Source organism: Natator depressus, chromosome 7 (assembly GCF_965152275.1).
Source record: "Natator depressus isolate rNatDep1 chromosome 7, rNatDep2.hap1, whole genome shotgun sequence".
Taxonomy (NCBI): domain Eukaryota; kingdom Metazoa; phylum Chordata; order Testudines; family Cheloniidae; genus Natator; species Natator depressus.
The window spans coordinates 88,186,758-88,200,191 of record NC_134240.1 but is presented as its reverse complement, the minus strand read 5'-3'; the positions used below and the strand labels follow the sequence as shown (position 1 = coordinate 88,200,191).

Genomic DNA, 13,434 nt, shown 5'->3' with positions numbered 1-13,434 from the left:
ACTAGAATTGGGAATTTGGAGTACATAGGAACTTATTTTGAGAACTCCCAGACAAAAAATAAATAAAAGTGGAATTATGGTTGAGAGTACATAAAATATATTAGAGATATTATAATTATCTCAAAATCCAAGCATTATTAACCAAGGAAATTCAGAGTTAAGCTTAAACTTAAAAGAAATCCAAAATATTAAAATATGGAAGTGCACAATTAAGGCACCCAAACAACCTTAACTTAGCTCTGTAGTGACATCATGCAATAACCATATAATTATGATGAAGGCATGTAGTTTGTGGTGCCAGATTAGATGCAATTGATTTTTGAAGAGACATTCAATGTTTTCTCCCTCATGATGTTTAGATGACCTATCCTTTATAAGAAGTCTTGATCCCCTTTTTCTGATCACAGATTACCTGCACACCTCCATACTTGTTGAATTAATCTAGAATCATAGAATTGTAGGACTGGAAGGGACCTCATCTAGTCCAGTCCCCTGCACTCATGGCAGGACTAAGCATTATCTAGACCATCCCTAACAGGTGTTCGGAGATTTTTAAGAGCAGGTTAGACAAAGACGGAGATTCCACAACCTCCCTAGGCAATTTATTCCAGTGCTTAACCACTCTGACAATTAGGAAGTTTTTCCTAATGTCCAACCTAAACCGCCCTTGCTGCAATTTAAGCCCATTGCTTCTTGTCCTATCCTCAGAGGTTAACAAGAACAATTTACCTCCCTCTTCCTTGTAACAGCCTCTAATGTACTTGAAAACCATTATCATGTCCCTCCTTAGTCCTCTCTTCTCCAGACTAAACAAACACAATTTTTTCAATCTTCCCTCATAGCTCATGCTTTCTAAACCTTTAATCATTGTTGTGCTTGTCTCTGGACTTCCTCTATTTTGTTCACATCTTTCCTGAAATTTAGCTCCCAGAACTGGACACAATACTCCATTTGAGTCCTAATCACCGCGGAGTAGAGTGGAAGAATTACTTCTTGTGTCTTGCTCACAACACTTCTGCTAATACATCCCAGAATGACGCTTGGTTTTTTTTGTGAACGGTCTTACACTGTTCACTCATATTTAACTTGTGATCCACTATGACCCCCATATCCTTTTCTGCAATACTCTTTTCCAGGTAGTCCTTTCCCATTTTGTATATGTGCGACTGATTGTTCCTTCCTAAGTGGAGTACTTTGCATTTGTCCTTATTGATTTCCATCCTATTTATTTCAGATGATTTCTCCAGTTTTTCCAGATCATTTTGAATTTTAATCCTAGCCTCCAAAGCACTTTCATCCCCTCCCATCTTGGTATTTCTGAAAACTTTATAAGTGTACTCTCTATGCCATTATCTAAATCATTGATGAATATATTGAACAGAACTGGAGCCAGAACTGATCCCTGCAGGACCCCACTCGATATGCCCTTCCAGCTTGACTGGGAAACCACTGATAACTACTCTCTGTGAATGATTTTCTAACCGGTTATGCACCCATTTTATAGTAGCACCATCTAGATTGTACTTCTCTAGTTTGTTTATGAGAAGGTCATGTGAGACAGTATCAAAAGCCTTACTAAAGTCAATATATACCATATCCACCACTTCCTCCCATTCACAAGTCTTGTTACCCTGTCAAAGAAAGCTATTAGGTTGATTTGACATGATTTTTTCTTGACAAATCCATGCTGACTCTTACTTATCACCTTATTATCTTCTAAGTGTTTGCAAATTGATTGCTTAATTATTTCCTCTGTTATCTTTCCGGGTACTGAAGTTAAGCTGACTGTCCTGTAATTCCCCAGGTTGTCCTTATTTCCCTTTTTATAGATTGGCACTACATTTGCCCTTTTCCAGTCCTCTGAAATCTCTCCTGTCTTCCGTGACTTCTCGAAGATAATCGCTAATGGTTCAGATATCTCCTCAGTCAGCTCCTTGAGTATTCTAGGATGCATTTCATCAGGCATTGGTGACTTGAAGACATCTAACTTGTCAAAGTAATTTTTAACTTATTCTTTCCCTATTTTAGCCTCATTTTCACTGGCATTCACTATGTTAGATGTCCAGTCATTCCTAACCTTTTTGGTGAAAACTGAAACTAAAAAGCCTGTTAGCACTTCTACCATTTCCACATTTTCTGGTATTGTGCCCCCCCCCCGCCCCTTCATTGAGTAACGGGCCTACCTTTGGTCTTTCTCTTGTTTCTAATGTATTTGTAGAATGTTTTTTTATTACCCTTTTATGCCTCTAGCTAGTTTAATCTCATTTTGTGCGTTGGCTTTTCTAATTTTGTCCCTATATACTAATCTAATGTGAAAATAATAAAAATTTTCAACATGGCCGCTACAGCACTGCAGGTGTGTATTTTCTCATAAATATTTGAGCTGGTATTTGTGATGCTTTTGCTTTCTGCAAATGTTATAGTTGATAAAACTCACAAATATGAATATTTGTGAATTAGAGGAGATGTGAATATCAGCTAAGTGATTTTATGGCTTTTATTCACAAGAATATTTGTGAATTCTTTATGCCTAATTCCATTTCCCATAGTTTCTCTCTACTGGATATGAAGTTTGCTTGAGTTACTTCCCAAAAGCAAAAGTAGAAGTGGTGCTCTTTAAAGAGGAATTCTGATTATTCTCTACGTATTCTTATTTAAGCGCAGCACCATTAGAAATGTTTGTATAACCAAATTTCTAAGTTAATGTATGTAAAATGAAATTTGAATTTATTATCTAAACCAAGTCAGAGGTGATATTCTCAGAGGACCATTTTGGAGCCTGCATCTGTGCTTTCACTTCAAGTGAGAATACAACTTTAATATGACTTATTTTCCTCTCTCACATTGAGCACTCCTATTCCATAAGACAGTACAGTTGTCTGAACATGCAACAACAGAAATACTTTTCATTGTAGTGAACATTTTCTGAAGTCACTGTTAAACTTTCACAAATAATTTCTACAAATGATCATTTAATCTGTCTACAGCAGGAATTTTAGAAATATCATAGTACAGGTGCTTCTTAATACAGAGGTTGGTCTCATGGCCACTGTACAGCCACCTCAGCTCCTGTTGTGTAGACCTTCTCCCCTCTCATTTATGATTGTGAGACATCCCTGTGGCAACTACAGCATTTGCCTCTGAAGAAAAATATTTAATTCACTTTTAGCTGTCTCATAATGCAATTTGACAGATGAGAATAGGAAAGAGAGTCAGCACCATGAGACCAGCCAGCTCTGTGTGGATGAATGAAAGTGCTTTGTGGACCACAAGTGTTCCTCATTCCCTAGTTGGGGACTTCTGCTATAAAGCATATGATGTGTTTTAATAATCCATGATTGAGAAATACTGGAATTTGTCATAGACACTGAAACCAAAGTTTGGGGGATAAATCCTCATTAAAGCAGGTTTCCCCATCCCCTTTAAAAGTGTTCTAACATCAAGATATAGTAGGACAGGGTTCTTGAAAAACCCTTTGACGCCGGTGGAAATTTTACCATTTACTTTGATGGCAGTAGGATCAAATCCTACTTAACTTTGCTCCCTCTAAATCATGGATAAGTCTAAATCAATTCTCAAATCATGTGGTATCAGTAATAGTGTATATGACATAACTTATTGTAGTGATTAATAGAGCCCCTTTTTTCCTTTCCTTCACCATACACTGTAAAAACTTCCTATGTGTATTTACTCCAACACTTTCAGATGACACAGTTCTTCCTAAGGCATTTTCCCAAAAACCCACATACCATGATGAGATCTTTGAGTAAAATTAGATCTGTTTTTGGATTGTGCATGTTCAGTCCATTGCCCAGTAGATTAATTTTATGTTAATAGTTTAAGTTTGTAAAAGCTAGTAATTTCCGTGTTCTCATGAATAATTAATTTCCTCTGCAGTTCACAAAAGGTTTTTCACATTTCAGATTTGCTAATTAAATTTTCCCCTTGTCTTGTTTTTTCCAGCTCTCGTAAATGTGAAACTTTGGGCTATTGATCGGCAATGTTTTCAAACAATAATGATGAGGACAGGCCTCATCAAGCATACTGAGTATATGGAATTTTTAAAAAGGTACGGCACATGTTTACTTTTTGAAAAATACATTAAAACTCCTGTCCTCACTTATGGCTTTTGGTGAGTGCAGTGTATTGATTGTCTCCTCTTCTAATGTGTTGTTAAACCACCTATATGCCATATCATACAGAAAAAAGGAGGAACACTGGAGATAGTAGTCTCATCACTGTTCATCTTCTAATTGTAAGTTATTGGTTTGCATCATCATTTGCAAAGAGGACCACATCAGAATTGCACCAAAACACAGTTTGCATTTTAAAACTGAACATTTATGAGAGTCATTCAAAACTACTTCATTAAAGAAAATACATATCAAAGAAATGAATTATAATTATAATATATACATGAATTCCCAGTAGAAAAAAATCTAGTTTATATGCTGTTTAGGAAATCATTCATTTTAAAGTGCATTTTTGTTCCTCTGTCAAACAGATACAAAGGCAAGTGAAACAAAGTTTTGTTGTATAGGCTTCTATGGGGAATGGGTCAGTGGACTAATATAAAGAAGTCAGAAAGTGATGTCTTCTTCTTCAAACCTGAATTTAATCTTACAAATTTGATTCAGTTTCTGCAGTCATCTCAAAGCATCATAAATCTGCCTTATTTTAGTAATGCATAATGTCCCAATAACTAAGTATATTATGGCAATAAAGAATGAAGTCAGTTTTATGTTGATGAAATAAGTTTTAAAAGGCCAAACCCTGCAGTTCTTTTTCTGGAAATTTACCACTTGAGGTCAGGGTGAGATTACAGGTAGCAACTTAATCACTAAATACTTCATCACATGTTTTTTCCTAGACAACAACCTTTCCCATAGACTTTAGTGCTACTGAATCATTTCCATTCCAATGCTCGTCCTTGTCACTGTGTGTCACATACAAGGAATTGGTGAGAGACTGGATGCTATGACTGAGTTGCTGAATAAATACATGGTGGAATCACCATTTCTCTCCTCCTCATAAAGTTTTGGGTGAGCAGGGATTCTCAGATTTGGCCTCTTCCAAAAAGAAATGAATTTTATTTAATTGCTGTTTTTGATTGTTTTTCAGTTTGCTTTCAGAAGTAATCATGACTATTTCAGTAATTTTATGATTAACTTTATTTACAAGGTATTTCCAAACCAGACCCTTTTAATTAAATGCACTATATGATACAGAAGTATTGCAAACAGTAAAAATTAGTGCAATAAATACTGAACAATGTCTCTGATGAATAGACATTTTTATTGACAAATTATCCTTTCTGCTCTACTTTTTTTTCTTTTGTTCTAAGATGAAACACATATCTACCAAGATATATACTTCTTGATACTGTAACATAGTGGGGCTGCTAATATTGAGATCACAAATATTTTATATTATACAGTTTCATGTGGTTAATTTACTTTGTTTCTGACTTACTTTTCACACATTTTCTTTTTTTTTAAAGTGTACGATTATAAAACCATATAAAATACATTTACCCTTTCTTTCAAAAATATAATATATGTAGAGGTAAGCTGAACTGACTCTGGAAAATTCAAATGAGGACTCTGGAAGAAGAAGGGATCCTGTGGGGGAAAAATAGTATGTAATTATACAGTTAAAGACTGTATTATAATGGGGGGGGGGAGAGGCGGGCAAATTATGGTGGCACAGACAATGACAAAGATCCATAACTGGAGCAGAAATAGTTCAGCATGACTTTAGACAAACAGGGAAAGTTGTCACAGTGGGAAGGTGTAGGAATTTGACAGTCTGTTCAGAATGCCTCAGTTTCACAATAAATGTGAGGTGGAATAGTTCCACAAAGGACAGGGAGTGACATAGCTGAGAGATTAATATTGTAATTAAACTCATGGCAGGAGTGGCGGGGGGAAAGATTTTCAGAGACATAAATGGCAGCTAGGCACCTAGCTGCCGTATGTGCCTTTGAAAATCTCCCCCATAGATATCTTCAACTGGGAATCAAAAACCAATTAACTGGCCTGAACAACTTCCAAGTAGGACAAAATATGTAGCAAGAGGGAATTGAGAGTACACTGGGAGCTGCCAGCTTCCTAAGAACTACTTGCAAGCCTAGCCAGTAGGTTGTTTCATTCCCCCATTCTTGGTTCTCTTTCTGATTTAGTGGGTGGGTAGCTCTACCTACCAATCCTCTAATTTCTCAATAATTCACTAGTTTTGGGAATTAACTCTCTGCTTTTTAAGTCTTTCTATTTTATAAACATTTACAATGTCTCTCAACGTTTTCACTTCTTATATTTCTGTCTCTTCTTTCTACAAACATTGTATCATTCATTTCTTTGTTTCATTATGCCCCATGAGGTTTTATCTCCTTCATAAGGTTTTCCCCCTGCATGGAATGTTACCATCTTTACAAAAGTTTTCTTGAGAGAGAGAACAAAATCTCTAACTTTTTGTCACCATATTGAAGATTTTTCTAAAACCATGAACCCAGATGTTAAATGTTGCCCTTATGTATTCTAGTGGATTACAAAAGTAGATGAATGTAAGATCAGTTTTGAAGTTAAGGCTTTTTGATTCTTTTTCAAAGCATAAGCTATATACATGTTAAGCTCTTAAGCTTTGAGCTTTAATAGAGCTTTTCAAGAAGATTGTCAAGATTAATTTGGATGCATGTTTTATAGAGCCTGCCCAGCTTTAATTTGAAGGCAAGCAGTGTGAGACAGAAATTGAGAAGAGCTTTCTCATACTATTTCTGAGGTTTTTTTTCTTGCAGCCCATTACAGTGTGGTGCACTGTGTATTCATTCTTATTGGGGATGATATTTAAAAGCAGGCAAATATATTTTGCCTTAAAAGTTGATATTTAGCATTCTTACAGCTGTTTCTATCTGTTCATCATTTATAGCATGAGACAAGATATTTGCGCAAATGTCATCAAATTCATTTCCCACTTTTATCTCAAGCTCAACACAAGTAAAATTAAAGTTTTTCAGTTTTTTTTATTTTTAATGAAACATACAAAACATTGTGTTTTAAGCTATATCAATCCTCATTTTTTTAATGAAGGAAACTTTACTTTAAATCCCCAAGATGAAGGTATGAAGATTTCATTTGTATAGCTTTTGTCACTAAATTAATTGTAAAAAACTCTTGTTAAAAAACACAATGGCAATTCTTCTGACACAGATTTTCAAGTGGAACCTTGTTCACATGAATTCAGTAATAATAAAGTATTATTTTATGGTTTCGTTTTATCAAAAAGTTACAGTTCATTGCTGTGACATTACAGTCATGAAATATGACAGTGTTCATCTTAATTAACATAGTTTTACTTAGCAGAAAAACGTAATAGAAATTATGCCTTTGGTGAATAAATTAAAGTATTATACTCACAATTTGACCTACCTGAAATCCACTGTGTTCCAGACTTTTTCTTTAAATAATGTTTCCCCTTTTAAACCACAATTGCCTCAAGTGGTTGGTCAATATTTGGAGTCTGGCTGGGTTGTTTCCATTAGGAGAAGTTGATGATATGAGCCAGGTATTGTTCTGGTGCAATTCCGTTTATTTACAAAGAATGAACACAAAGTCCTGTTTTCCTGAATTCCATAGGAACAAACAAAAGGGGGCCTTTTCCTTGTTCAGAAATCCAAGCCTGCCTTTCCAGAAAGTATTATGCCCAAAAGAATCCTTTCTCTTGACTTTCTCCCAGGGCCACACTTACTGCTTTTCTTGCTTTCTTCTCACTTCCCCTTGGCTTTCTAGTTGCTTTCTGCCCCTCGTGCACATCGCTGCAACCAATCAATCCACCAGCCCTTGTATTGAATTTGCAATCAGTCCCCAGGAAAACACCTCAGACCATGTGGTTTAGCTTCTACTCAGGCCTTGTCATGCTGCTGAGGCCTTGGGTGGTGGCTTTTATAGTTTCAACTGTCACCACACAATAGGGCATTTTATTTCTTCTTCCATTTAGCCTGAATGAAAGGTGCGTAGTACCACCCATCAGCTTTAACCAGCTTTTTGATTGATGGCAACCATTAACATCTCCAAGTATAACAATAATATGCTATTCAGCTGATAACTTATTAAAATAGCAAATATTTTATAGGACATACAGAAAGATTTTTGTGCCCATTTGTGACTTTTATCCTTCTAATCTGTGGTAATTAACACATGCTGTTTCCCTAAATTGTGTGCATCATAGAAGGAGATAAAATGAACCCATGCCGGTTTCTATATCACCAGAAAGGAAGTGGAAAGTAAATGATTGCCAAATAAAAAGGGAAAAATCAGCATGCACATAAATGTTACTTATCTTTTTGAGGTGATGTTGGTGGGAAGATTTTTCTTTTTCTTTTTTCGGTGGTTTGTTACTGGTTTTCACAAAGATGAGACACAAAAACACTAATGACTCAGAAATTTTAGTGATAGTACCTTTTTGAGTTACTGAGTGAAACCAGGTATGTAGGGCATAGTATGATGGCTATTTATGTGAATCATTTTGATCCGTCTGAAGTCAATGGGGGAGGTTTGTAGTTCATTTCAGTGTAAGTAAGATGGCTTGATCCTGCAGGCCTTGCTCTTTGAGGCCTTTTCAGGCCTATAATTACATACTTGTATGTATGCAAGAGTAAAAGTTACACCAGTTATTCATTTATAAACATAGGTTTCCAGCAGTTCATGGTATGTCTATAAATACACGCTCAAGGAAGGGATTTTCAAAACTAAGGGGCAGGTTCTCAGCTTGACTTCAATAGAGCTATAACTATATACCAACTAAAGGTTTTCCCCATTGTCCCTGATTTTGCAGCTTGTTCTGTGCGATGTCAGAGTTCTGTGCAGACTCTAGGCTTAACCCGCCTGAATCTCATAATAGGATCAGGGCCAAAGTTCATAACAAAAATCTAAATAATGTTTAAAATTTATAAAGCAAAAATGGTTCATTTTGACTTTATCAGTTCTGCATATGCAGCAATTACTTATGTCAAAGTTCTTCTGCTAAGGATTTTATTTTTTCACAATTAATTTGCATAGTTTAGTAAATTATTTGCAGTATATTTTATTTCTAGTTATGTCATTCCACACCAACTAGGTTAACATAATGATCCTCAATGAGGACTACATCTATACCAAAATCAAGTTTAAAACTTAATCTTTTTATGGATCTGTTTAACAAGTAAAAATGTATTTCTCCACTATCTCAAATCTTACAAACAGCTGTATGGATTTTTTTCAAGCTTGTAAGAAAAACTCATTTTTAGGCAGGAAACAAGAATAGGACACATCTGTTCAAAAGGTAAATATATCTGAATTATTTTTGGGTGAAAACAGAAGATTACAATGGAAATTAAACTATAGCAGGAATACACAACTTCTTTTATAAAAATATACAGTAGCTAGAAGTCAAATTATAAAAGTTTTAAGGAGCAGCACAAATATCTACTTCCCAATAGACTAGAATGTCTCAGAAGTGTAAATATTGTACTTCTATAAAAACTGTCTAAATGTTCCATGAAAGATGCCTAAATGTTCCGATCCATTGTGTAAACACTGAGTCATCCAAGAGTCTGGAACAGATCCTAAGAATAAACTGAACCTTTGTAACCTTTAGAGGAAGGAATCTGACTTTAGGATAGGAAAGTTAAAGGAAGTTATACTCAAAAATCTTGATTTCTTATAAATAAGCCCCAGGGTATAATGCTAACAGAGAATAAAAAAGAAAATGAAAATCAGTAGTGTCGTGTCATTCAGAAGTTTTCAAGTTCTGGCTTTGCAACATTAATGTCACCATTGTAATGTTACTAAAGCAATGTGGTTTTGATATTTAATACTCTGTTCTAGCACTCTTTCTTGATATTATCCCAATCCTGAAGTCCTTTCTCAGGCCAAATTGGCTTCAACTGGAAGCTTGATCTGAGAAATAACTGCAGGATTGATCTGATTTTATGCAAGAAACAAGGAAATATTTATTTAAGCCCAGATCTACAAAGGGACTCGGGCATTGCAACACTGAATATTGCAATACGTAACTTTTAGAAAAATCACAGGGACAGCAATAACACAATCCATAAAATCTGATCTGAGTTACGCACCTACGCTCCCTATACAATGAATGGGGAAAGATAGGTGCGTAAGAATGTGATCCACAACAACCAGCATGCTAGGCAGGGAGCCATCTAAGCTAGTCAATGAAAGATGCTGATCCATGGGACCTACACATACTGTCACAACATGTGGTGTACCTCATCCTGTACACTAAATGCCCCAATAACAACTACATGGGTGAAACCATATAATCATTACACTTTCAAATGAACTCACACAGAAAAATAATAAAAGGCAAAAACATCTAATCACTTCTGGGTGGGTGAATACTTTTTTCACAAAATGATCACTCTGTATCTGACCTCTGTCCTCATCCTTAAAGGAAATCTGCACAACACCTTCAAAAGGTCAGACTGGGAGCTTAAATTCATAACTTTGCTAGATGCTAAAAATCATGGTCTTAATAAAGACATTGGATTTATGGCTTATTACAACAATCTGAAACCCATTAACCTCCCTTTTTTGTCCTTTGACTGCAGAGGTGTTAGAGAGCCACTTTACCTTGAATGGTCTCTTATATTATTTGTTAATTATTTATGCTAAACAATCTGTTCCACCTTGTATTTAGCTGAGACACTCTGAGTATCTTTCCCAGACCTGCAGAAGAGCTCTGTGTAGCTGAAAAGTTTATCTGTTTCATCGACAGATGTTGGTCCAATACAAGTTATTACCTCACTCACCTTGTGTCTCTAATCCTGGGACCAACATGGCTACAATAACGCTGCACAGAAATCTACATAGTCATTGAGGTACTGGCAATTAAAGTATATTCACTTACTATAGATACCAACCAAACTAAGCCAATTTAAATCAGAAGTATCTTAGCCAAATTAATAATGACTACAGTAGGAAAAATTCTGCATATAAATTGGAAGAAGAATTGCCTTTTCTCCAGACATTTGGGAAAGTAAATAAAGCAAATTTCTGCTGGTGCTGTTGCTTACTTTCACCATAAATGAAAAATAAGTATTGCCAATGAAACTATGAGGTGTGTTCTGTGTCTAATTATTTTAATTAAAACTGTGTACACACACACACACACAAGCACAAAATGCCTAATCATGTAAAATAAACATAAAATATTAACTAAAGTGCCTGTAAATTATAAAAAGGAAATGGTGACCCGAAATGAGAGAAGATTTGGGTCAGAGGGACTATTAAATAAAGGAAGAAATCCACTAAAATTTTTCATAGCTTGAATTTGTAGCCCCACAATAAAATCCTTCAACAAACCTCAGAACAAAAAGTTAGTGATTCATATACAGCAAACTTAGGTATCAGTTTCAAGTGTGTGACCAAATATTTCAACATATCAATGGTTTCTTCTATATCAGTTATACCTAAAGATTATTTTACTTAGGTAAAGTAAAAATATGATGTAAGCACTGATGCTGCAAAGACTTAAGCATGTGCTAAACTTTTCACATAGAGAGGAATCCCAGGAACTTCACTGGGGTTCCTCATAGGGTGTAAAGGTAAACATATACATACATCTTTGCAGACCTTAGTCCTTTATTTTTCTTTTAGATAATTCATATATTTCAGCTACGGTTACTGAAAATAGGCATGTTGCAGGGGAAGCAGCACCCATTTTGGTTTTGTAGTTCTCAAATTAGCTTTTTACTGGTACTACAAGTCTGCATGGGATTGTGTAATGGAATGCTTAACTGTCTTATACTGTTCAGCCACTATGTGTGTAACATATCTTAAACTCATAACAAATAAGCATTCCTAGCAGTGCATGAAAAGATCTTATAGTGAATGTGTGTGGTTTATCTCACTGTGAAGGAAGCTCTGGTACAGAAGTCTGATGTGCTAGTAGTGGTCCTGCAATCTGTATGACAAGCTGAACATGATATGATGGCAGAAGTAAACGAATGCCAGAGTTGAGCAGAAACATGAGAAAAACAGCAACAAAAGTTGCAGACAGAAGGGTGGGGGGAAGCAACAAAGGTTGCAGGATCTTATCAATATGCTATTCCTCAGTGTACCACAGAGCTTTAGCATGGACAGCATGAAAGCAGTATTTTGCATTGCTACAAAACACCGTCAGGAAACTGGAAATATTCAGGTATCTTTAATGTATGCTATGGAGAAGCAGGCAGAGTATAACTTTAAATCCTTTGACTTTAAAGAAGACAGTTACAAAGATGATTATGAAAGGTTTCTGACTATGTTTGATGTATACTGCATACCTCAGATAAATGTGGGTTATTAAAGAGCTTGTTTTCACCAGAAAATTCAAGAAACAAAGGAAAATGCTAAACCTTTTATAAGAGCTTTGCATGCATTGTCAGAACATTGTGATTTTGGGACAGCAAAACTTGAAAATGTCAGAGACAGGCTGGCTATTGGGTTAACAGACAAGAACCTTTTTGCAACAACTCCAGTTAAAGCGTGATCTAACCCTACCCATAGCAATCCAAATAGCAAAGCAGTCTGAACTTGTGAAACAGCAGAACAAAAGGCAGGAGCAACTTGAAAAACGTGAAATTAGTTTAGAATCTATAAACTGACATAGCATGCGTGGTAAAAGTTACCATCAAAGCTGTGAGGCTATAAAGAAATTCCAGACAAGTTACAAAGCCTTTCAAAATAAATGTACCAGACATGGAAAAATATATAGCCCAACAGGTGTATGGTTAGCCAAAAGCACAAGATGTAATAAATGTACAAAATATGGTCATTTTACAGCTGTTTGCCATACGAAAGCTGTCAGAAAATGGACTAATATCATAGACAATCAAGAGCCATTGTTTCTGGGGTCTATCATGTGGTGACACAGAGCCTGCCTGGAGAGCGAAACTTAATATTCATGATAAGACTACTAACTTTAAAACTGACTTAGGAGCAGATCTGATTGTCATCTCAGAAGGGATTTACAATCACCTTCCACCCCTGCCAGAGCTAAAATCAACAGACACAGCCTTGATTAGTTAGTCTTGGAGGTATTCTGAACTGCATGGGCCAGTTCTTCATAGAAACAGCTTACAAAGACAAAAGCTCTCCATTCAGCGTGAATGTGATCAAAGACCAACGACTTTCTCAGCTACGGTGTGGTAGCCATGAAGGTGTGAGTGAGAAAGCTGGAAGAATTTAACAGAATATTTGATGATATGGGATTTTTGAAAGGAGATTAAGAGACAATGGTGAACCATATAGGATACAAACACCTCTACCAGACATATCTTGGAAGAGATTAGCTGCAGATTTATGCAAATTCAGAGCACATTATTACTTGATTGTAATGGACTGTTTTTCACTTAACATGTTGCAGTGTTATTGAGAAACTGAAGTGCACTTTTGCTTA

At 35.8% G+C, this 13,434-nt stretch overlaps 1 protein-coding gene across 4 annotated transcripts in view; it reads left to right on the top strand.

Moving 5' to 3' along the window:
- PRKG1 (protein kinase cGMP-dependent 1) overlaps positions 1-13,434 on the top strand; it is an 860,241-nt gene that overhangs the window by 540,574 nt on the left and 306,233 nt on the right. For all 4 annotated transcript variants that reach the window (XM_074959000.1, XM_074958999.1, XM_074959001.1 and 1 more), the window contains exon 4: positions 3,964-4,069. In XM_074959000.1, the coding sequence (XP_074815101.1) occupies positions 3,964-4,069 (106 nt within the window). The remainder of the gene's footprint in view (positions 1-3,963; positions 4,070-13,434) is intronic.